This window comes from Haemaphysalis longicornis, unplaced genomic scaffold (genome assembly GCF_048455015.1).
Source record: "Haemaphysalis longicornis isolate Haplotype H1 unplaced genomic scaffold, Haemaphysalis longicornis Haplotype H1 scaffold_2, whole genome shotgun sequence".
NCBI lineage: Eukaryota > Metazoa > Arthropoda > Arachnida > Ixodida > Ixodidae > Haemaphysalis > Haemaphysalis longicornis.
This window is the reverse complement of record NW_027526295.1, coordinates 253,494,497-253,517,969: the sequence shown is the minus strand read 5'-3', so window position 1 is coordinate 253,517,969 and position 23,473 is coordinate 253,494,497. Positions and strand designations below refer to the sequence as shown.

Genomic DNA, 23,473 nt, shown 5'->3' with positions numbered 1-23,473 from the left:
GTTTGATATAGTAAAGGCTGCACCAGAGCTGCTGCTCAAGCAACACGTCACATACTATGTAGACAGAAAAAGTGTATATTTAGCAAGTAGAATACGCTGACTTCAAGGCGAAAGTCACAATTCACTCAGTGTCACTGCTCTCACTAGAGCTATCACTTGAGAGTGAGAGAGATCAAACTTATTCCACCCAAGGACATTCTCAAATTCCAGAGGAGTGCCGCAGGGTGCCATCTTGTCTCCAGTCCTCTTTAACATCGTGATGCGAGGACTGGCTGTAGAGCTACGGAAAATTCCGCACCTGGGCTTGACATTCTACGCAGATGACATCACGCTGTGGGTGGACCCCAAGGGCACGAACTTGAACACAGCAGATGTACAGGGAATCATGCAGCAAGCCTTGGACACCATCGACAACTACCTCCCTTCCACTGGCATGCAGCCGTCACCGGAAAAGACTAACCTCCTCCTGGTAGGTGGCTACGACTCTGAGCGAGCGAAGATAAGCCTTACACTGGCCGGCAAGACCATCACCCGACCAGCGGAGCGGTGGGTGAGGATCCTTGGGGTTCCCCTCAGTGAGGTTGGTGGACCAAAGGAATGGATCCGTCAGCTTAAGCCAGCGTGGCGCCGACACCTCCACCTGATCCGCCGCATAGGCAACCACTTTGGCGGTGCCGGCACACGCACCATCAGGACATTATGCCTGGCAACCCTCACCTCTAAGGCATGCTACGGAGCAGCTTGCTTCACATTGAACCAAACCCACTACGCACAACTGGAGGTCCTCCATCTCGAATGTCTCCGCGCAATAACTGGCCTGCCGCATCACACGAGGACTGAAGAACTCTACAGGTACTCCGGCCTCCCTCCCCTCAAAGCCTTTATCGAGGCACACAATGAAGGCCATGAACTACGACGGCAAAACACAACTGCGGGTAGAGGACTCCTCACCCTCACAAAAGAACTACCCCCCGATGCACCCAAACTGCCACGCCTGCTGGAGCCTTGGCTCGATGTGCTCCTCAAGCTTCCCAAACCACTCTCCAAAAAGTGCCATCAGCAGGATCATGAAGCGGAGCGTAGAGCAGCAGCTGCCTGTACTGACAGAACCCGGAACTCTGTGTTCACGGCAGCCACCTGGGACCCCATCACGCACAGAACCAGGCTAGCTGCGATCTCCCCAATCGGCACATGCAGACAGATCCACGTGCATGAGCACCGACCCAGCCCAGACCAGATTTCACTGTCCGCCATCCTGTGTGCAGTGGACGGGGTTTGTGGGGAGGCCCGTCGAGGACTGAGGCAGACAGGGGAGATTGTGGTGATCTACACAGACAGTAGAGAGGCCATAAAAATCCTTGGCCGCACCCCCAGGACTGGCACGCTTGCTCACAGGATCAAAATGGCAAGCACAGTGCTGTACCAGCAATATGGAGTGGAGGTGAGGGTGGACTGGGTACCAGGTCACGCCGGTGGCATTGGCGATGGAGCCGCACAGGCGTTGGCGAGCGAGCTAATGGACGACCGCTCCGCCCCGGTGACCCAGACTATGCCCGCACCAGACGACCCCGACCCAAGAGCCAAAATTCTGGCAGCCAAGAGAGAGCGAAGGCGCGCCCTTTGGCAGCACATCCCCACCAACCACCACCCACTGCCCCGAGGACTGCCACGGGGGGCTCAGGTCCTCATCCACAAGACACGTGCGGGGGCCGCACTAACAGCAGACGTGCTCGCCAAATGGCGGGCCCACCAACGATGCAGGCCCGGGGCTACCGACGATGACAGCGACGACGGCGACCACGAACAGGGCCCCATAGTGAGCTGCTCCACATGCACCATGGAAGTGTGCCCAACAGTGACCCACATGCTGTGGGAGTGCCCTGGCTACCAGGACCTCCATGCCCAGTACCTGCCACCGCACATCAGCACTCTGCATCAATGGACCACCCCCAACAACAACAGCCGCGACACCCTGCTCTCCCTCTGGGTGTTCGCTCACGAGGCAGGCATCGATTGCCGCATGTGATTGCAAATGTATACCATGTACACGCACGTGTGCACGCACTTCTTTCTCTTCTTTCTTTGTTTCTGTCTTTTCTCTGACACCCTTCTTCCCCCCCTATTAGGCCAAAGAGCCATTCCACAATAAAGACTTTTCATTCATTCATTCTGCAGCTTGGCTGCAGTCCTCACTGCTGTACACAAGGTCATCTTTGCGGCACAACGCACATTGCCGTGAAGCTGCACTAAAAAAAAACCCTGCACATTATTCGCACCCCTACTTTGCCACTGAAATTTCCGCATTTTTGGCACGAGTTATACACGCGAAAATACGGTATGCCCATTTTTTTTACTAACAGCTCCAGTAGCACTCTGCACCAGTCTGCACTCATCTGCCCCAGTTCAGGTAAAAAAATGGCTTAGGGTAACCAGCCCTGGAAAACGATGGTGTGTGCTGATCATCCTAAACTCAAAGTATGGAGTTTCGAAGAATACAAGCACACTCTTGTCCAGAGCAGGAATTCTTGAGAAGATTAAGACAAAAAAATAAAATCAGGAGCGGTGCAAGTGTCATAGGAAATTGTAGGTTCACCAAAAATAATTTGTTAAAATACCCACTGCTGGAAACAATTTGGCTGAAATGTATCTCTATTTAGAGACTATGCTATCCAGGAAGCTAAATATTTCTTCCTTCTGCTTCCTAGCAACACAAGGTCTGCCTTTTTTTTGCTAGCCAACGGGTTAACGAAGAAAGTGAGAGTTTACAATGAAGTTGTAGCCCCGTACCTTAGACAAGCCCAGAAGTACTTCTTCCGTGGCACTTGGGGATACCTTGATACTCTTGACTGTCTTCATCAAATACGTCAAGCGTTCCATTGTCGAAGACCTGAAAATTCCGCAGTGTTCCCATAAAACAAATGAGAAAGGAAATGAAAGCATTATGTATAAAAAAAAAAAAAAAAACAAAAAAAAACAAGGCAGATAGTAAAGTTGCTACGCAAGGAAAAGCAGTTCAAAACCCATGTTCAAATACACAAATGCCAAGGCACCATGTTATGAGGCCCACTGATGAGTCCCATGGTAAGCTCAACTGCCCTCCTCGTGGGTGACCGCATTTTAAATGCTTACCGCCCTACTTTCTCCATTACCCGCCGCGGTGGCTCAGTGGCTAAGGCGTTGCGCTGCTCAGCACGAGGTCGCGGGTTCGATTCCCGGCCGCGGCGGCCGCTTTTCTGATGGAGGCGAAAAGCAAAAACGCCCGTGTGTACGAGATTTCGGCGCACGTTAAAGATGCCCAGGTGGTCAAAATTAATCCGGAGCCCTCCACTACGGCGCGCCTCATCGCCTGCGTTGCGTCGGCGCGTTAGACCTCACAATCAATCAATCAATACTTTCTCCATTGAAATAAAATCTAACTCATAAAATGGTGCCGTAGAAGTTGATTTTAGACATCACTCAAAAATTACTTTTTTATATCCTTCTGGTAAAACTGGGCTTGTTATAACAGGTACTGCCAAATTGAACGCTTTAAGTGAGTAGTCTGCAAGGTACTAAACGGTGACAAGAAAATACAAACTCTTGTGGGCAAAAGGCCTTCTGTGCTGACAAACTACTGATTTCGTCCACATCTGGTCGCAACTTCATTTTACCCCGAACTGACCTAGGCTGAAGCCCTCCATTTGATGTTGACTAGAAAAGTGTTTTCCCCAATTTGTGACTGTGGACTATAAAATACTGGCCCATCTTTTTGTACAGATCCACAACTAGCCTTCTGGCAATAGATATAGATGCTGTCCTCAACGTCCGTGTATTCATCTTGGTTGAATTGCACCTTTCAATCTGACTCACTGATAGACTGTGCCCACTCACATTAATGTCGTTTCATCAGCTGCCACCGACTCGATGAGCTCTGTAAGGCTGAGGAGAAGCACCGCCCCCGTGTTGTCCGTCACGGGATAGTATCGCTTCGAGAAGGCTTCCAGCGCTTCAACACTGGCCTGCAAGGAACAAGAACAACATAGAGCAGATAGAAACTGTAGGCAACGATCAAATCACAACTCGATTCACAACTTGCCAGCCTACTTTTTTTGCAGAGGCTAGGAAAGCACATTACAAATGTTGTGATTGTCCTTAGACCATGATTCCTTATCGGCATACCACACAATGACAGCTAACAGGAGGGGGGAGGGAGGGAAGCAGCAAATAGAGGTCACCACTGGTGAGGGTAGTGAAGCGTGCTGCTGAAATAAGCATCAGCCACACTCGACGGCCTTGGAGCTGGAAAGCTTTGGTAGGATCGTGTCGTTTCTGAAGCACTCTGTTGTAAGCAAGGCAGCCTAGACTCCGTGCACACTCAAACATTCCCAGTAATAAACATATAATAATAGTGAAAACAATAGCGACATCTGATGATGAATAAAGATGGCAGAAGAAAGTGCAGACACCTGTTTTAAGACAACCTGGAGCAGAAAAGCTCCTAGCAAAAAAAAATCCCATTGTATGTCAGCATACAATTGCGCTAAAAAAGAAGAAAAAAAAAACGACGATAATATAAAAAATCTCTTTTGAACTCTGCAGGGAACTCTAATGATGAGGTAATCATGAAAACGAGCTAACAGCTCAGGTACTGTCATTCTGCTTTCATTTCTGCCTGGAGCCACAAAACTACAAAAAGTTAACGTGCAAATGATTTTTTTTGCAGCTCTGATTTTGCAAAGGCCCCCGCATTAGGCTGCATGTGCTCCAGAATAGCTTTCATTGCCATGTATGTGGGCAACCATCCACAATGCACGGGTCACGCCACCTGTTGCACTTCACCCAAAACAGCTGCTCACACAGCTGTTTGGTGACCTGTAATTTATTTTATTTTATTTATTTATTTAGAAATACTGCAGGCAGCATCGCTGCCCAAGCAGGAGAGGGTTACAAAAGGTGATTATACAATGCATGTTCAAATGCACCAACACTTGTACATTCCACAATCGAGAGGGGCAAACAGTTCCATTGTTCTATGGTGTTAGGAAAAAAAGACTTCTGAAATATTTTATTGCGGGCGAAGTACGGGCGTATGGTCTTGCTGTGATTGATCCTCGATGACCTTTGTGGTGCGGGAAGCAGATAATCTTCGCGTAACAGGCCGGTTTTATTGTCGTACAGTAGATAAAGGAATTTGAGGCGCGCGACCTGGCGGCGGAGTTGAAGTGACGGCAAGGCGAGTTTCTTTATCATATTTGTTACTGATGACGATGTTCTGTAGTCGGACAAAATGAACCGTGCAGCAAGACGCTGGATACGTTCAATCTTTGTAATATTCTTGGCATGAAACGGATCCCAAACTATTGATGAGTACTCGAGGACTGGGCGAACCAAGGTGCGATAAGCTTCTCATTTAATATTAGAATGACATCCTTTCAGTTTTTTTCTCAAGAAGCATAGCTTCTGAAAGGCTTTGTTGCAAATATTATCAACATGCGCATTCCATTTCAGATTATTAGTAATTGTTAAGCCCAAGTATTTCACAGACGTTACAACTTCGAGATCACGGTTTTTAATAACATAAGTGTGAATAAAAGGATTCTTTTTTGTTGTAAATACCATCGAAACTGATTCTGAAAAATTAATTTCCATTCCCCTCTTATCGCACCAGTCCACGAGTTTACAAACATTTTCATTCAGTACAGCCTGACAAGAACCACTCTTGATAACGGAGTAAACAACACAATCATCTGCAAACAATTTGACCTTTACACCGTCACCAATATCTTTTGCAATATCATTGATGTACACTAAGAAGAGCAAGGGTCCCAACACTGAACCCTGCGGCACTCCTGACAATACACGTAGACTATCCGACCTAACACCGTCGCATTCCACAAACTGGGTACGGTTTTCAAGGTAAGCCTTTATCCATCGAACTATAATGTCGGGTAAACCAATCTCTGTTAGTCTAGCCAGAAGTAAATTGTGCGGAACTCGGTCAAATGCCTTTGACAGGTCTAAAAATACAGCATCTATTTGTTGGTGATTATCAATTGCGGTTGCGAAGTCATGAATGACAGTTACTAATTGTGTTACTTTGGATACCTTGCGCCTAAATCCATGTTGGTACTCAACAAAAAAGTTGGAATCCTCAAGGTGCTTCGATATGTGGCTTGCTCCAATGTGGCTTGCTTGCTTCGATATGTGGCTATTATATGTTCCAATATTTTTCAGCAGGTACTAATCAATGAAATTGGCCTGTAGTTTTTTGCGTTTAATATGTCACCTGATTTGGGTATGGGAATTACCTTCGCTGTCAACCAGTCATGTGGCAAAGTGCTCTGCCTGAGCGATGCCTCAAAAAGTACATAGAGGTAGTGCGAAAGTATTTCAGAATATCGTTTTAGAAAGATGTTTGGTATGCCATCCGCGCCGCATGACTTTTTTACATCAAGATTTAAAAGAAGTGCGAATATGCCTTCTTGTTGTAATACCACATCAGGAATTGGAATGCGTGTTGACGATCCGCAAGATTCATTTTGGGTACAGAGGAATGCGGGTTGCGAGAAAGACTGAAAAAACGTGGAATTAAATTCATTTGTAATCTCTTGGAGAACAGTGGTAGTTTTCCCATTAATCTTGAGCTGTTTTGTCTGCCGCTTAGTGTCTGATAAAAAGCGCCAAAATTTCTGAGGCGATTCCTTCAGGAAAGTTGAAAGCGTTTGGCAGTAAAACTTAGAACGTGCAGTACGCAATTTGATGAGCAGGTCATCCTTCATGGTGCGCAGTTCAGAAGTTTTTACCTTCACCTTGCGCTTTCGAGAAATTCGCCGCTTTAGTTGAATTATCTCTCGTGTGATCCAAGGGTTGTGGTGCCTAATTTTCTTTTTACGCAGTGGAACGTATGCAGAAATACATGACGTGACCAGAGTTTTAAATCTGTCCCAGAGGTATGAAATGTCGCCACCAAGCTGAAATTGATCGAGACTGAAGTGCAAGCTGTCTAAGATAGCTTCATCGTCTGCGGCCGAAAAATCAGGGAATGTTTGGACAGGATGGGTTACTTTCTTTTTTCTACGCACATCTAATGACAGCTGGATGAGCTTGTGATCGGAAATTCCATCGCACGTAGTTACGGAAGAGTTTTCAGGAAAATTAGTAAATATTAGGTCTAGCGTTGATTGGGTTGTTTCGGTAATGCGAGTGGGACTTTTTACTAATTGCTCTAAATTGTAAAAAAGTGCAGAATCAAGGAGCAGGCATGCGCTCTCCGTGTCTTGAGTGCCAGAAACTGACATCTGGTTCCAATCAATGCACGGCAGGTTAAAATCCCCAGTCAATATTAATTTGTCTTTAGGGCGAAGAATACGCTCTAGGTGAGCATTTAGGGCTGCCATGTAACTTGATGGGCTTTTGGGTGGCCTGTAAATGACGCTAAAAATAGCAGATAAATCGTGATAATTGATGCGACACCAAATGCTTTCGTGGTCGGGAATATCTTCGAGTCGAACGCAGTCAACTTCATTTTTTAGAATCAGTGCCACGCCTCCGCCCCGCCCTCGGCGATCTCGTCTAAGTAATTTGTGCGTCGGTGGGATGATTTCCGCGTCTAGGATACTCGATGACAGCCATGTTTCGGTTACCGCTAGAATATGGGGATCATGAAGAAATATAAGTTCCTCGAGCTCTTTACATTTATTTACTAGACTTCTAGCATTCATCAGAATTATTCGCAGTGGTTTGGTACTGCATCAAGAGGGAGTGGAAAATTTGGACTGGTGGGTTTGGATTGCATTAGTTGAGGGTTTCAACTGACAAGATGGGATAGCACACGATTTAGCCTCGTCCCACACATAGGTAGTGTCGTCCACATGAAGGCGGTCATAGTCCAGCGTTACTTTGCGACCCTGATCTTTAAACTGTTTGCCATACTTCCACAAGTTTGAGCATTTAGCTAAAGTATTTTTGCAAAAGTCATGGTTGATTGACAATTTTGATCCTTTTAGTTTAGAGCAGTTTCGAAGCACTGCCATTTTTTCATTGTAGTCGAAAAAGTTGAGTATAACAGGACGTGGATTATCTGTTTTTTTCTTGCCCACTCTGTGCACCCTTTCGACAGTTTTCGCTACAACCTCCAGTTTTTCGCGAAAAATTTTATCTACTACGTGTTCTTTTAAAGCGGAGTGGTTTTCATCTGGAATTTCGGGAATGCCAAAGATGATCTAAATGCTAAAATTTAAGCGAGCACACCACAAATTGCAGCCTGTGCAGTGGTCTTCTGGCTGTAAAACCTAACCACACCTCACGCAACCGTCCCAGATGGGGTGCAGAAGGCACACGCACCTCTAGCAAGGTGTCACTGTCGGCGCCAAGCAACCCGGACAGTGAACGCACCAGCCGGTCTCGTCCAAATCTCCGACCACTTCCAAATGCAGCCATGTCGTCTGCTATGCGCACCAGCAGCTTCCTACAAGAAGCACAGGAGTGTCACACACTTCCCCCCAACACTCTCAAGTCAGCCGTAACTATCACCTGCCGTAACCCAACCCAACTGCAGTGAGAAAAAAGAAATAACATAAAGGCACACTTTTTAGTGTGCCCAATAAATACCTGAAACAGCATTATTGCTGCCTCAATTCCTGCAAAGAAAACACTGCTATAATATGGGGCCTAGTTACACCTGACCTATGTATGTTCGGGCTTTACCTGATGCCAGTAATGAGTAAAGGGGTTGTTTGTGCCGAAAAGTTATGTTAAAAGATTGTAACCCACTGGACAGCTGCTCAAAATAAAAACCGTTCTTCTAGAAATCTTGGGGGTTGAACACATTGCAGCTACACTGGAGTGCGCTGCAGTGGAGGGCGACGGGATAATGTAGACTACCTGGGGCACCTTTAACATGCATCAAAATCTCGGCAGCCGGGTGTTTTCGTTTACTGCCTCCATTAAAAAAAAAAACTGCCATCACAGCCAAGATTGAACCTGTGTACTTGTGTCCAACACTACAACGCCTTAGCCCCTGTGGCGCATGATTCACGCTGCTTCAATGAAGTTGAGGGTTTGATGGAAGTCCATCTGGTCTTTCAGCTTGCACGGGAAATCGCCCCTATGGGAAGGGGCGGCTGCAAAAACGCAGCAACTTTTTTTTTTCACAATGTAGTCCTTTCATCAGGTGTTTTTCCGGAAGGCATGCAGATAGCCAAAGTGAGCGTTATACACAAAGGTGGTGAAAAGAATGAACTAGCTAATTATGGGCTAATCTCAGTCTTACCAGTTTTTTCTAAATGTCTTGAGAAAATAATATGTAACCAAATAGAAATTTTTTCCCGGAGAGAGAGAGAGAGAGATGATGAAACGGAAACACAACTTCATAACTGACTGCCAGTTCGATTTTATGAGAAAAAAAAAAAAATATAGCTCCACTGAAAGCGCGCTATTAATGCAGAAACACACGATCCTGGAAAATCTTGAAAAAAGGCTACTTACGCTGGGCATATACCTAGACTTCAGTCAGGCGTTTGATCGTGTCAATCATGTACTTATTCCTAACAAATTGCACAACTACGGTTTTTGGGGTGTGGCCTATAGTCTCATGCAGTCTTACTAGTTGACGCGTTTTCAGTGCGTAGAAGTAAATAACCACAAATCGCAAACTAAGCCTATAAAAACCGGCGTGCCACAAGGGACCATTCTCGGACCTATCCTATCTTTATTTTACATAAATGACATTACACGCATACGGATAAATTGCAAGTTTATTATATACGCCGATGATTGCACTCGGTTTGTTTCTGGTAATAACTTGAAGACTATAGTGTCTGTGTCATGTCCTCTATGTTATGCAATCCAAGAGTGGTCCCAGAAGAACTGCCTAACGCTAAATGAATCAAAAACAAAAGGTGTACTTTTCCGCCCTTTAGGCACGGCAGTAGTAGTACCTAGCATTGTTTTAGGCCCGTATAGAATCACTATGGTAAAAAGTGTGAGAACGCTTGGTGTCATTTTTACAGAACACATGTCATGGAACGAGCATGTCAAGTCATTCTGTTTGAAAGCGCAAAAAGCGGCTGGTATCATAAATAGATGTCGTCATTTCTTACCCACTGGCGAAAAACCACATTTATACCAGGCGCCCTTTCACTCACACCTGAACTACTGTGCATTAGTCTGGGCAAACACAACCTTGAAAATCATACATAAAATAACGACACTGCAAAAGAAAGCCATTTGTGCAGTTGAAAATGTTCCTTTTCTAGCACACACGAAAGAACTATTTCAAAAACACCGAATATTAAAAGCTGAAAACATATATTGATATAAACTCATCCATAGTTGCAGGTATGCAAAACAAGGCTGTGGCTAGCGTTCCGTCCAGACGGAACGATATACAAGTGCTAAAGTTCCGTCCAGACAGAACGGAGCGCTGCGGGTTATCCTTCCGTCCAGACAAAGCCGGCATGAAATTTGTACAGTTCCGTCCAGACAAAAGTAAAACCGGCTGATTAGACACCATCCTGAGTATTCATATTTGGTGTAGGGGTTGCGCCTCAGATAATGGCACTCCCGTACTGGGTTTGATTCCCCGCAGACATGCTTTTTTTTTTTGCGTGGTTGTGCCAGCGTTTTGTAACAGCTAACTTCGCGCCCACTTTACAATTGACGCGGTGAGAGCGGTCGGTCTAAATTTTGTACTCAACAGAGCCAAGGCCAACGTAGCCATCGCTAGTTACGCCCGATCTCCAGTAATTATTACCAGTGATTAACAGTGAATCAGGCTAGTCAGTGAGCGGAAGCGGTTTGGCCGCTGGGTAAAGATAAAAAAAGACTGCTCTCACTGAAATATTGTGAAGCAGGCGGCGGGTGGCGGCTTGGAGATCCGTTCGGATTGAGCTAGAGTCAGTCCGATCATCTGTGATTATTAATAATGATTAATAAGAAACAGTGATTCTATAGTCAGTGAGCGAAAGCGGTTTGACCGGTTGGGTGAGAAGAAAAAAAAAAGAAAGAAAGAAAGCTCTCAACACGAGTTGTGTTTCCTCTGGACAGAACTTCAGTGGCAGTTGCCTGTTCGTCTGGACGGAACTCAACACTTTTCTCTTCGCGTTCCGTCCAGACGGAATAGCAACTGTCACTAAAGTTCTGTCCAGAGGAAACATAACTCGCGTTGAGAGCAGTCTTTTTTATCTTTACCAATCACTGGCAATAATTACAGGAGATCGGGTGTAACTAGCGATGGCTACGTCGGCCTTGGTTCTGAGCCAGGGCCGACGGTGGGAATCGAACCCGGTACGGGAGTGCCATTATCTGAGGCGCAACCCCTACACCAAATATGAATACTCAAGATGGCGTCTAATCAGCCGGTTTTACTTTTGTCTGGACGGAACTGTACACATTTCCTGCCGGCTCCGTCTGGACGGAAGGATAACCCGCAGTTCTCCGTTCCGTCTGGACGGAACTTCAGCACTTGTATATCGTTCCGTCTGGATGGAACGCTAGCCACAGCCACAAAACAAAGCAAACTACATACTTTCATAAACCTAGCCCATTAACAGTAAACTGTATATGTATACGCGCACCAATATAGGCCTTCTTGGAAAATCCCATCATCACAGACTCACTATGGACAGCAGCTACTAAAAAGCATACACTCCCCAACATGCTCAATCATTTTCACAAGCAGGAACTTAATCTGGTTTTAAAAGATGACCGCATCCTAGATATGTTTATTTAGTGTCACATTTGTCTTTTAGTCATTTTGTCGCATTTGTCATTTTGTATTTTCTATAATTATTTTTCTCAATGTACACTTTAAGTTTTTAGCCTGTCATTGCTGCATTGGCAGACGGTGCTCTGTCAAGCTGCATGGTTCCAGCTTTTTTTCTGTCCGCTTTTTTCCGTCCATCAGTGACATTGGGGGAAAATAAACCTCATTGTATTGTATTGTGTATATTGCAATAAAACGAAGACACCGAACCAAAGAAACTGTTAAAAATTTGAACAAGAACAATCAAGAGATGTCTTGGCTTGTCTACGGAAGCTTTGTCCACGGAAGATTGTGAACAAGGCTTTCATAAAGAAGCCGAACATTTCTTATTTGTTGTTTTTAAAGTTTCTAGCAGTTTCCTTTCGGTCGGTGTCTCTGTTTATTGCAAAATGCAGTTTCAGTGCACACACAGATTTCATGTATACTTGAGGATAATTATGCTAAGTATACTTGCGTTAGTGAGAGCAGCAGGGAGTTGCCGCCATCTTGCAGAGGGACATGAATGTTGGCTTGCTGAATCCTTGACTTTTCCCCCACTGTCATGCTCTGCTGGTCAGCGAAGGAAAGGGCAACCCCAAAGTGACACAGCACAGATTTGCTCCCAGTTCCGATCGCACAGAACTCGTAGACATCTGCACGCAGCAGTGGAGAGGGACACAGCAAAGCACACAATTATGAAAAAGGCAGCCAAGATGGGTGAACGTTTATTATCACAAGCTTTTTTATTAAGTCTAAGTAATGCACAACATTCCCAATCTCGAAATAAATGTATTTTTAGATGCGACTGCATCTCATTCACTCGCCTTGTCCCTCCATACGGCGTTGTTGTCCGTCCACACCCCTCCCCCATTCTCCTCGCCGCGCGAGCTGCGCTCTCCGCCGCTCACCCTCTCTCCTCTCAGATAGCGAACACTCTCTCGCGAGGGTCATTGGATTGGATTCGATTGGATTGGCTTGGATTGGATTAAAGTGGATTGGCTTGGATTTGGATTGGATTAAAGTGGATTGTGTTGGATTGTGTTGCGTCATAGCCGCACCACGTTGCGTCATAGCCGCGGCAGGGGGTTCACGGCACATTTCAAGCCATGGGAGAATCAACCTAACGGAAACAACAACGGAACCTCCTATGCGTCGCATCTACACAGGGGTTCCCGCGAGGGGAGGTGGGAGTAATATTTTTATAGTCTCTGAGTGTTCACATCTATATGTCTCTGATTTACAAGGCAACCAGGAAGTAATCAAAAGACCGCAAGGGTAAGAGAGAACGCCAAGACAGCATCAGGGTGTAAGTTATATTTATGACTAGAATAAATTTACACCAAAAAATGCTCCACAACAGCAATCTCAAACAAACCAACAATGGCTTGCTTCACATTTGTACAAAATATGGGTCCCTAAGCTCAAGGAAAATCGAAACTCAGAAATATGGCTTAACATGTGAACAATACATACACTTTTTTTTCCTCCTTTGAAACAACTCTTGTTTTTCTTCTGGCTCTTTGTATGAAACTGCCACAACTTAGGTACAACTGGTGCCCGCTCCCGGAACGGGTACTTATTCCCCAACAGTATTATGTGTGGCGAAAATTGCGAACCCACTGAAAGCTGAGCAGACAAACCCTGATGCACAATGTGATGGCACACTGGTACAAACAAAAAGCTCTTATTTTCGTACAGGTGCTATGCCACAACTTTCTCTAGCAAATGCTGCTCTTTAAAAAAGATTTTTTTTTTTTAAGCCAGAGTCAGAAACTTAGCTGGTTTGCGCTGACCAAAACAGATTTGACCAATTCATCACAGCTTACAATCAAGAACGTATGGGAGATGGCTCCAAAAAATCAAAGATATTTAGTATATAGACAAGAGGGCAGTATGAACCACAGTCACATACGAAAGCACTTGTGTCATTCCAAAATCGTGTACCATGCCTCATTTGAAACTCCGGCAATGTTTTGCTCAGACAGAAGCCACCCATCACAGTGTTCCCATTTTATTAACAGTATATGAGTTTATCATTAAGGCTTATCGTATGTTGCGATAATGTCAGTCAGTAGTAATGCACAAGCCTTCGTCCCCTTTGCACTTTTCAGACACAGAAATTGTCACGAATTACGCTTCATTTTCATGCGACCTTTGTCATATGATGCTCACCTTCGCGGAGAAGTCTATACACATCTATATATAGATCTATAAACCTATACACATCTAATTGGCAACATGCAGTGACCCCGAGTCATTTGAATGGTTACTTTAAAGGTTATGAATGAAACAGAGTGTATAGACGGGAGCTCACCAATGAAGAATTCCAGCAGATTGTCCAGAAACTGCCGCAAGAGCCCCATGTTTTGGTGCCTATACAGATCCAAGAGCGAGCCAAGGACTCGGTAGCAGTGCTCACCCATCACGCCTGGGTTCGGCACGCTCAGGAGCATGAGAAGCCTTCCAACAAGGCTTTCACTGAATTCTGAGTGGCGAGAAGAAAGCGACATAGCATCAAACTCAGCCTCTACTAGCAGACAAAGTGCCACTGCTTTTGGGAGCATGCTACTTTTCAATCGTTGCAAACAAGAAGTGAGAAGCACCAGCAATGCTCAAGTGTGATAAGACACCACTTGCACAGATTTTTCAGAAAAGCCACATACAAACTTTCAATTTTTTAGTTTAATGTACTGAAGCCGAACGTATCCTACAAACCCTACCGCAGTGGAAGGCTGAGTTCCCCCCAAAGGTGTACTAGTGCACTCTGGGTTTTTTAATTTTGCACCTTCACTGAGATAACTGCTTCGGCAGCCCCATTTTGAATCTGTGACGCTCTATGCCACAGCCGCCAAGGCATATGTCCCGAAAGACAACTGTGCACTTGGGCAGGAGACTGCTGGTGCTGTGATCGAGCGGCACCATTTTAGGGCTACGAGGTACAAGCCAGATCACCTGAAAGCGCTGAGTGAAGCTAAATCTTTACCCTACTGCAAAAGTGAAGCAAGACTCGTAATTTCGACAACCTTTTCCAATGTGTCTATAGGCACCGGACACTGCAGTTTGCGCGCGACTCCAGCGCCGCCTCTCGCCGCCGCTTAGCAACTCTGGGTTGGTGGATGTCGCGAGCGGCTGTTCAGCGTACGTAAAAACATGCGCTGCGTGCGGTTCGACATTGTGTGGCGGAAGTTTTTTAAGAAACATAGTTATAATTGCAAGTTGCAGGGTCCCAAAGGATCAAAAGGCTGCAAGAAACAATTAGTGGCAGCGCCGCTACTGCTGCGCGAAGGACAGCAACAATCGCGAAAGGCAGCCTGCCATCGTTCTGTACAGGATTCTCGCTCGGGCAGCCGTGGGAGAATAGGCGTCGCAAGAAATGATTTTAGCAGTAAGAAAAGTCAAGGAAGTCAGAAAGTCATGCCATTTTTGTCAGTGGAAGGAGTACGATTACCGTTTATGCGCAGCGCACACACGAAGGGCCGTAAAACTAAAACGTTTGCTTTCAGTGTTCATACACATCACGCGCTGCGATGAATCGCATGCCGTCGTAGAAGATGCATAACACAAGATATTACCGCTTCCACCACTATTGTTTTATCAGCAGTAACCTTTTTTTAGCGACATTCACGGCACCGAATGGATATCAAAAGGCGACACAAGAATATGCATTCACAGCACTTCGCGGGCGATGCCAAAAGCAATGTCAAGACGGTCAATACGCATCCCGCTTACTGCTTTGTTCCCCGAAGTGTACATAGTTCGGCCACGCATTTCAAGCGAGAGCGTGGAAAGCTATCAAAGGCAAGGTTGCATTCCCTCGCGCTGACTTCTTTATTGCATACTCTGAAAGTTGAGGTTATTATTGTTTAAGCAGAGGATGGGGAGGAGGAGGAAATACTTTTTTTGGAGAATTCCGAACGGCCTGAACAAACTGTATCACAATTAGCCGCTAAGACAACTCTAACATTACTCACAAGATAGAAGCCGAAACTAAACGGAATCTTCGTGAAGACAACCGCCGCCCCGCAGCAGATTTCGAACTGTGTGTAACTGCGTTTACTTTGTCAACGGCTAATAACATTTGGAATGCGTTGTTAATTAGTGACAACACCAACCGAGCTGAAGAAGGGCAACCGAAAAAGTAACTGTAGTGTGGTTGCGCGAACAGAGGAAACAATAACACAAACATGCTTCTGTTGTGGAGCGCCGTTGTATACGCTGGCTACTGACCTGAATTGGCGCTGTAAATAACCTTCCCTTGTTGAGAATGGGACTTCGCAACGATGACTGTCGCGTAAATTTCTTTCACGGCGAACACGCGTGCAGGAACGTACAATCTCTGTAACTTCTCGCGCATGCGAGGCCGACAGTAGTCGTACAGCCCCGTAATTGTCCGGAAATCGCACAGAAGCACTTGAGACACGGGGAAACTATTGCAGAATCGCAAAAACAAACCAAGGGGTGCCGAATATATGAACGCGGGGCCGCCGTCTGCCTCTCACCGACCCTAACTTAGCTCAAGCTTCCGCGGGGCGGCGCTGGGTGTACTTATTCGTCGCGCCCTCTGAGCAGTGACCGGTGCCTATAAACTTCAACAAAAAGCAGCAAAAGCAAAAGGCAAGCAAGTACCTTACCAGTGTCATGTTTCCTACAAATTGTCTAAACGATGTTCCTTAATTTGCTCTCACTCGGCTTTCAAGCCTCAAGAGACTATGCTAAGTAGCGTGACTAACAAAAACTAGCCGTAGCATAATACAACTAAACTGATCTCGGAAAACAAGAACAGTTATAACCACTACAAGGATACTGCTTCAAGACTTCTCAAACTACATTGCCAGGTTTTAGCATTTAGCACTGGAGTTTGAACTGCACAATGTTTATAAAGGAACCAGCAATATTGTCATGTTATACATGTTTCATATATTTTACTGAACGCTCCTGACCCTTTATTTCCGCGACGCATAACAAATACACTTGCGCACCACCACCATCCCAACAGTCACAACTACTTACGCAAAGCACTCAGTTCAGTAGCAACTTCGGAATCTCTGTCTTGAGGCAAGAACAAGAGGGGCAACGCTTGGACACAGTGTTGAACGCATTCAAGTAGCCGCTCCAGCACCGGTCGGGTATTCTCCGCATACTGAAGAGCTGCAGACGTGACAATGCAATCGAAAATGCATTTGAAATAACGTGCCTACAGCGACTGTGTACCCTATTCAGTTGCACCACAATCTCCGGCAACTGTATCGCGTCTAGGTAAAAAGGCAAACATGCAGCGCGGAACTTTTAACTGCTGAAACAAATTTTACACCTTGCACACCACCATGCCAGCTTCAGCTTACCTTTGTCAGTGTTGTTTAGTAAAGAGGATAGGATATTGTCCAGTATCTGCCTGTAGTGGGATGTTTGTTCAACTCGCAGCTCTGTTATTTGACTTGAGCATTCTTGAAATTCTCTTAACGCCGTGAGGGCTGAGTCTTCCATTTTACGCGAGGCCGTATTCCAGAAGGCAAAGCAAAGCGCATTTGCCGCCTCGCACGTCACGCCGCATTCACAAAAACGGAAGTGGCAACTTTTAAACCGGAAGTCAAAAAGTTACCGATGCGCTCATTGGCTTGGCATTTACCGCTATAATTTGAAACAAAGTTATTGCACGTAAATTGGTAAATGAAAAGTATAAAATTCATGTCAGTGCATCGATTACGTGGAGTGTAACATGGCTTCAAGTCGAACTTTGAACGTCTCTTTCTTCGCTTTCGTTACTGCTACTTACGGTGCGAATTGCGGCAGCAAGCAGACGGGCACATGCCACAGCTCCCCTGGAACTTGTGCGCGGTTGGAGCGCACCTACTCTATTCACACGTCATCACGTTCCGTGTCACGCGGCTACCCTAAAAATCTTACGTTTCCATTTTATAGTTTTATGAATTTTGTGAAGCGGGCAATTTTTAGCTCCTCAAGGCACCCGACTCCTGGACCTCCCAGGTGTCACGAAGAAAGGGACGACGACCACGACAACAACTCTTGTTCTACCGCTGTCAAAATTCGGAGATGGCACAGGAGGAATAAACATTTATTTAAAAAAAAAAACGGTCATTGGAGTTCTGGTCAGCTCCCTCAGTCCAAGAAGCCGTGGTCTTCAGCTGCCCGCGCCGCCCTGGTTGTTAGCTGCAGAGCTGGACATCTAAAGTCGGGTTAGACAGCAGGGCCTGCTATGGTGGTAAGGTGTTGGTAGTCGCCACGAAAGGCAATAACAAAAAAAACTAAAAAAAAACAGTGGTACCGCGTTGGGTTTGTACTGGTGATACCCTGCTTCAAATCCCATCGGGTCAAGCGTACATATTTCTTTACTCATGTTCATATGGTCATAGAGTTAGCCCACCCAGTGGTGTGCATGGCTAGGCTCTTCATAATTCCTCTGCCCGTCATGGTTCCTCGTCATGCTTCCTCCGCCCACGGGCGGATGAAGCATGACAATGCAATAAAAAATAATCACACATGTGGAAGGAAGAGACACACAAACAAACAAAATGTTACACAGCAACATAAAAAAAATAAATTACTCTTTACAGCGAACTCGGCGATACTCTTTACCACGGCCGTTTTCTTCATTCATTGTAGGGTTTAACGCGCCGACGCAACGCAGGCGATGAGGCGCGCCGTAGTCAAGGGCTCCGGATTAATTTTGACCACCTGGGGATCTTTAACGTGCGCCGAAATCTCGGACACACGGGCGTTTTTGCTTTTCGCCTCCATCAGAAAAGCGGCCGCCGCGGCCGGGAATCGAACCCGCGACCACGGCCGTTTTCTTAACTGGACACCAACAACAGTTTTTCGCAGAATGGGGCACTTAAGGCTTTTGCCTTAAAAATGCTAAAGGTGGCGATTATACAGTCGAACACGGATATATCGAACTCGAAGGGGATCGCGAATTAGTTCGATATATGAAAAATTCGATATAAAAAAATAAAGGCCCCGAGACCTTATCTGTGGTGGACGATCACCTACAATCGGCACATTCAAGAATGACAACTAATTCCGCACACACGATGCAACGGAATGTTTTATTTCCGTGAAAAAAAATCGCTTATCTTGGCCTGCTTCTTCGTCTTCGAAATGAAGTTGAAGACGCTGGCCTCGATCTTATCGAGGCTGTCCACGTGCGACAGCCCGGTTCCCTCCATGTCGCCACAACAACGGCGAATCAAGCCGAACGCTGCCGCCACTTCGGCGGCGGAGTACACGCGTGTAGCCGCCGCCTCGTTCGGACGATCTTCGTCGCCACTTGAGCTGTCGGCGTGGGCATCCTGGGTCCCGGCGACCGCAGCTACAATGTCATCGTCAGCGAGGCTCGCAACAGCCTGAACATTGCAGCCCACTTCCACGAAATCGTCCGCAGACACTTCGGGTGGAACGGCAGCCGGGAAGAGTGTCGACAACTCGCGAAACGCGTCGTCTATGCGCTCTTCGTCGCCGTCTTCACCGGTTTCCGCAAGTTCCGCCGTCAGGAAGCCTGCCTTCCGGAAGCAGTTGGCCACTGTGTCCGTCTTCACGTCTCGCCAGGCGCCCGTCAGCATTTGAATAGCACCAAGCAGGTCAACCTTCAGCTCGGTGCCCATGCGGAGGTTGACCAGCAGCCTATCAAGGAGTCGCCTCCTGTAGCCCACCTTGAAAGACTTGATGATGTCCTGGTCGAGCGGTTGCAGCTTCGCGGTCGTGTTGGCCGGCAGAAACTTCAGCCCGATGTTTTTGAGCTCGCACTTGGTGTGGTGGGCCGAGCAGTTGTCCACAAGAAGGCAAGCGCGACGCCCCGACTTGCCCAGCTCTACGTCCCACGCTGATCAAAACTCACAAAACATCAACAACAAAAAAGAAAGAAAAGGCGAAAGGAGGAGGCCGCCGGCGCCCAACAGCGCAGTCCGAGCCCCCGAGCCCTCACGTTTTTCAAGCCTTTCGGGTGTCGGCGGAGGCGCTGTGCCGCGTAGGTGGCGAAGGTCGCGGGGCGCAGCGAGTGCCGAAGCGCACCTTCCAGCTCGCTCGGCGTTCGATATATCCGATGGCGGGTAAAAATACCGTTCGATATAAACGTGCGAAGTTCTATACTTTTACAAAGGATTTTCACGGGGATAATTTACGAGTTCGATATAGCCGAAAATTCGATATATCCGTGTTCGATATATCCGTGTTCGACTGTATACTGGCGCCGGTCAGCCAGACTCCAGGAAAAGCGCCTCACCAATTGCCGACGGTTTTCACTGCCAGTGATTTTTGTTCACTTTAATTAGCATACGCAGCGCACGATAATATTGCCACGAACCATGTATTGTTTATTTATTGTTTGTTTTTACTGCCGGGCCACGCCGGGCTGTGTTATCTGCGTTCCAAGCTAAGCGCGCCTTCCATTCTTTATTTTTATGCCGCATGGGCTATCACATTCAGATAAACAGACTGTTTCGCCCTAACGTCGCTAGCCCAGAATAATCTTCTGTGATCTACAATTGTTCTGGATGTGAATCGACGGTTCCAGAAACACTTGCGCTGAAAGATAAAAGCCTGCAGACGCCGCGGCATTCGAATCGCCGGAGCTCGCCTGCACACGCCACTTTGTTGACTGCCGCTTCGCCGCCTCTGTATTCTTTGAGTTGTTAGGGGAGCACAAGTTCGCTCCAATAAACTTGTTTTCCTTGAAGACAACTGCGTCATCTTGGACTTCGTGACAATATGCATTTACAAGAGACGTCAAATATATTCTAGAACAAATAAAATAATCCCGGTGGGGTTTTCTGCTGTGATGCTTCAGCTCCTGACGCGATCAGCAGGAGTGGCGGCCGTGGTCCAGGGCTACAATGGCCCCTTATTCTTTGCGTGGCCGCAGCACCAGACCGATTTGGTTTTCGAAGCAGTCGCTAGCCAGCAGCCCCTCCCAATGCTTCGCGTTAGAGATTTTGGGGACACATGTGTTCTAACATTCTCATGTGGTGTGATATAGTACAGGGAGCTGTGATAACTTCAAGTTGGGCCCTTTCTGAACGAGTCAATTTTGTCGAATTGTAATTTGCAACAAAGACACACACCTCATCCTTACAATTCTGGGCTCGCTGCAAAATTATTTGTCTGCAATCACCCATAAAGCTGAATACAGCCTTCTAGCGCCATGAAAAGTGCACTGAATCCAGTAGCTTGGATATTTTTCATAGCCTTGGTACTTTTAATAATAAAACAATAGTTAGTGTTCACTCGTTCCACCTGAGATTGTGGGCACAGCGTGCATAGTAGTTTTTAAACTGCTTTGAACAGACCTTTTGTGAGCATGAACATTGCAGAGGGAACAAGACACCATGTTCCAGAACGTCTGCTAGAGCAGCCACGCAGGTGTTCAGAAAACAGGAGGGTGCACCTTCAAAATTTGGTCCCCTGCAGAACTCGAGGCACTCAATACGCAGGCACGTGTGCTTCATTGCGCATTTTACGAGCCTAAAAAACGAATACCCGTGTTCTATTTAACAGCTGGACTGCACTGTATGTACACAGCGGGAAAAAATAGAATAATGCACGTGCGATATCCAAAGATGGTAGTTTTTCTTGGGCTACTTAAACGTGAAACGTTTGGTCTGTCCATCTGTGTCTCTCTCGATTCAGCCACCCGGCCAAAAAGTAAAAGAATTCATGAACGAGGCAATTATATAGGTAAAACACTTCCGAAATACTTTAACTGTTAGCATACTTCATCATAGTCAACATTGTTCAGCAAACATTAGGCATTTTTGGAACAAATATAAATATAATTCATATCAGTTCTTTTAATAAAAATAAACGGCATTATTTTTGCAATAGCAAACACAAAAAATGTGTTTAAAACCGTAAGGTAACCACAAAATAGAAGAGGGCTCCTGCCGAATCCTGGACCCCGTGGCATGAACGCCGAGTCAAACAAAAACAATAGGTCCCAACAGACGGTGTGCTCGCAGTGAGAACGCAGGAAAACTGAATCCACTTGAGCAAACCTCCCCCGCGTTTATCGTAGGAGGAGCGTGAGAGGTGGGCGGGGAAATAGAAGGGAGGCCATCAGAACTGCCAAAGACTATCATCTTTTGATGACACTTGCAGTGTAGCGAGCAGGTACGCAGCCAATTGGCCTCATTCTTTCATCACAGATATTTAAGCTTGAAGGTGCTATTATCCAACTGATGTAGTGGCGGTCACACAGGGGTTATACCCCTTCCCTTCAAACACCTTCCAAATCAACACGCCTATATGCACGCTATCCCTGCTCCCTTCCTGGCCATGTACTGTGGTGTCCACCCCCAGTTCCTCTTCCACCCCCTGTGAGAGCGTAGAGGACAAAGGACAGCTCAGGATACCTCATCTCGGCAAGTGAATGACAATACACAGTTGAAATGGATTACCCAGTCTTACAAAAAGCTGCCCTCAAGGCACAATCGCTTGCACGTGCACGGCCATTACAAATTTCTACATGGGTGCTTTCTATGTGTTGGAAATGCCAACTGCACGGCTCCACCACAACTGGCAGGAAGAAAAAGACGGTTGTCATGGACCGTGCTGCAAGGTGACAATGATGGCAATGTGCTATACTAGTACATCCTAGTGCAGCTACAGCCTGCCCTACAAGGTCAATGTAGCCAACAGACTTACCAGAGCTAGTCAGTAAAGAACGTACGAAATTATGGGGTGCTCCAAATTTCATTTTTCATGCAGCTGCGGCGTGTTCTAGTCATAGTGAATGCAACAGTGCAAATAAACGGCCGATTTGCTAGATAATACTCGCAATGCTGCTACAAGCGTGGTGACACTGACACTTCGATGGAGCTAAAACCAAAGGCGCTAACAAATAAATAAAAGTCCAGGGACACCTAAGCACATACAGGTCGTCACTGTAAAAACGTGAATGTCCAGTTGAACGTCACAGATGCCTTGCTTCCACCTCACGTTGTCGCTTTGCTTTACAATTCCCCGAAACGCTTTGCGTTGCACTGCTGCTCTTGCTGCTATCATGTAATGGGAGAGCTGACAATGATTGTAAATTTATCAGGTTGTCTCTCCCCTCCCTTAATCTGCAGCGTATTGGCGTGAACAAGCACCTCCCACTACCGCTGTGTTTACGCTCGCGATATGGAATGCCTAGTGCTATGGAATGTTTGCAAAGGAACCACCTCTCGCTACTACAGAGTTCAGGCCCATGCTATTTAATGCCTTGTGGCATGGAATGCCACCAATATGGAACACTCCTTAAGCAGCTGTTCTTTTTTTACGGATGTCAGACGCTGTTTCTTTCACTCAAGGGCCATTGCATTCCTTGGCCTTAAAAGTTTGTACACTGAAATTATACAGATTCCTTGAGTACCATGATTTTAGATGAGTCTGAAATTACTTGCTGGATCAAAATCAAAAATCAATTACGCGTCTATTTGACAAAATTGACTGGCACAATGAGTTGAGACCCGTTGAAAAGTACTGGTTCAGCTGCAATATTGGTTCAGCTGGTTCAGCTGCACTGGTTCAGTACTGGTTCAGCTGCAAGTTTTGCAATATTCATGCCGGTGCAATTTTTTCTTGAAGCCCAGGTGAAAAGAATTACTCAGCTTAAACAAGGCACTTCCTGGTCCCATAACCTGAAAAGTTATCGGTCCAGCAACTAAGTTGCGAGATATTTTGAACACACTTCTGGAGAAACATTAGGCGACTTCAGGCAGCACCGCAAGTTGAGCTGAAGAAGGGCATGCTTCTCTCAGA

General features: G+C 46.3%; 1 protein-coding gene across 1 annotated transcript in view; it reads right to left on the bottom strand.

Annotated features, from left to right (window-relative positions):
• Mei-41 (ATR serine/threonine kinase meiotic 41) overlaps positions 1-17,293 on the bottom strand; it is an 88,755-nt gene extending 71,462 nt beyond the window's left edge. Inside the window, exons 1-7 of the mRNA XM_077700197.1 lie at positions 17,065-17,293; positions 16,733-16,870; positions 14,037-14,207; positions 12,194-12,375; positions 8,323-8,442; positions 3,871-3,998; positions 2,788-2,887 (exon numbers count right to left, since the gene is read on the bottom strand). Coding sequence (XP_077556323.1) covers positions 2,788-2,887; positions 3,871-3,998; positions 8,323-8,442; positions 12,194-12,375; positions 14,037-14,207; positions 16,733-16,870; positions 17,065-17,206 — 981 coding nt within the window. The 5' untranslated portion in view covers positions 17,207-17,293. The remainder of the gene's footprint in view (positions 1-2,787; positions 2,888-3,870; positions 3,999-8,322; positions 8,443-12,193; positions 12,376-14,036; positions 14,208-16,732; positions 16,871-17,064) is intronic.
• Between the last annotated feature and the right edge of the window lie 6,180 nt (positions 17,294-23,473).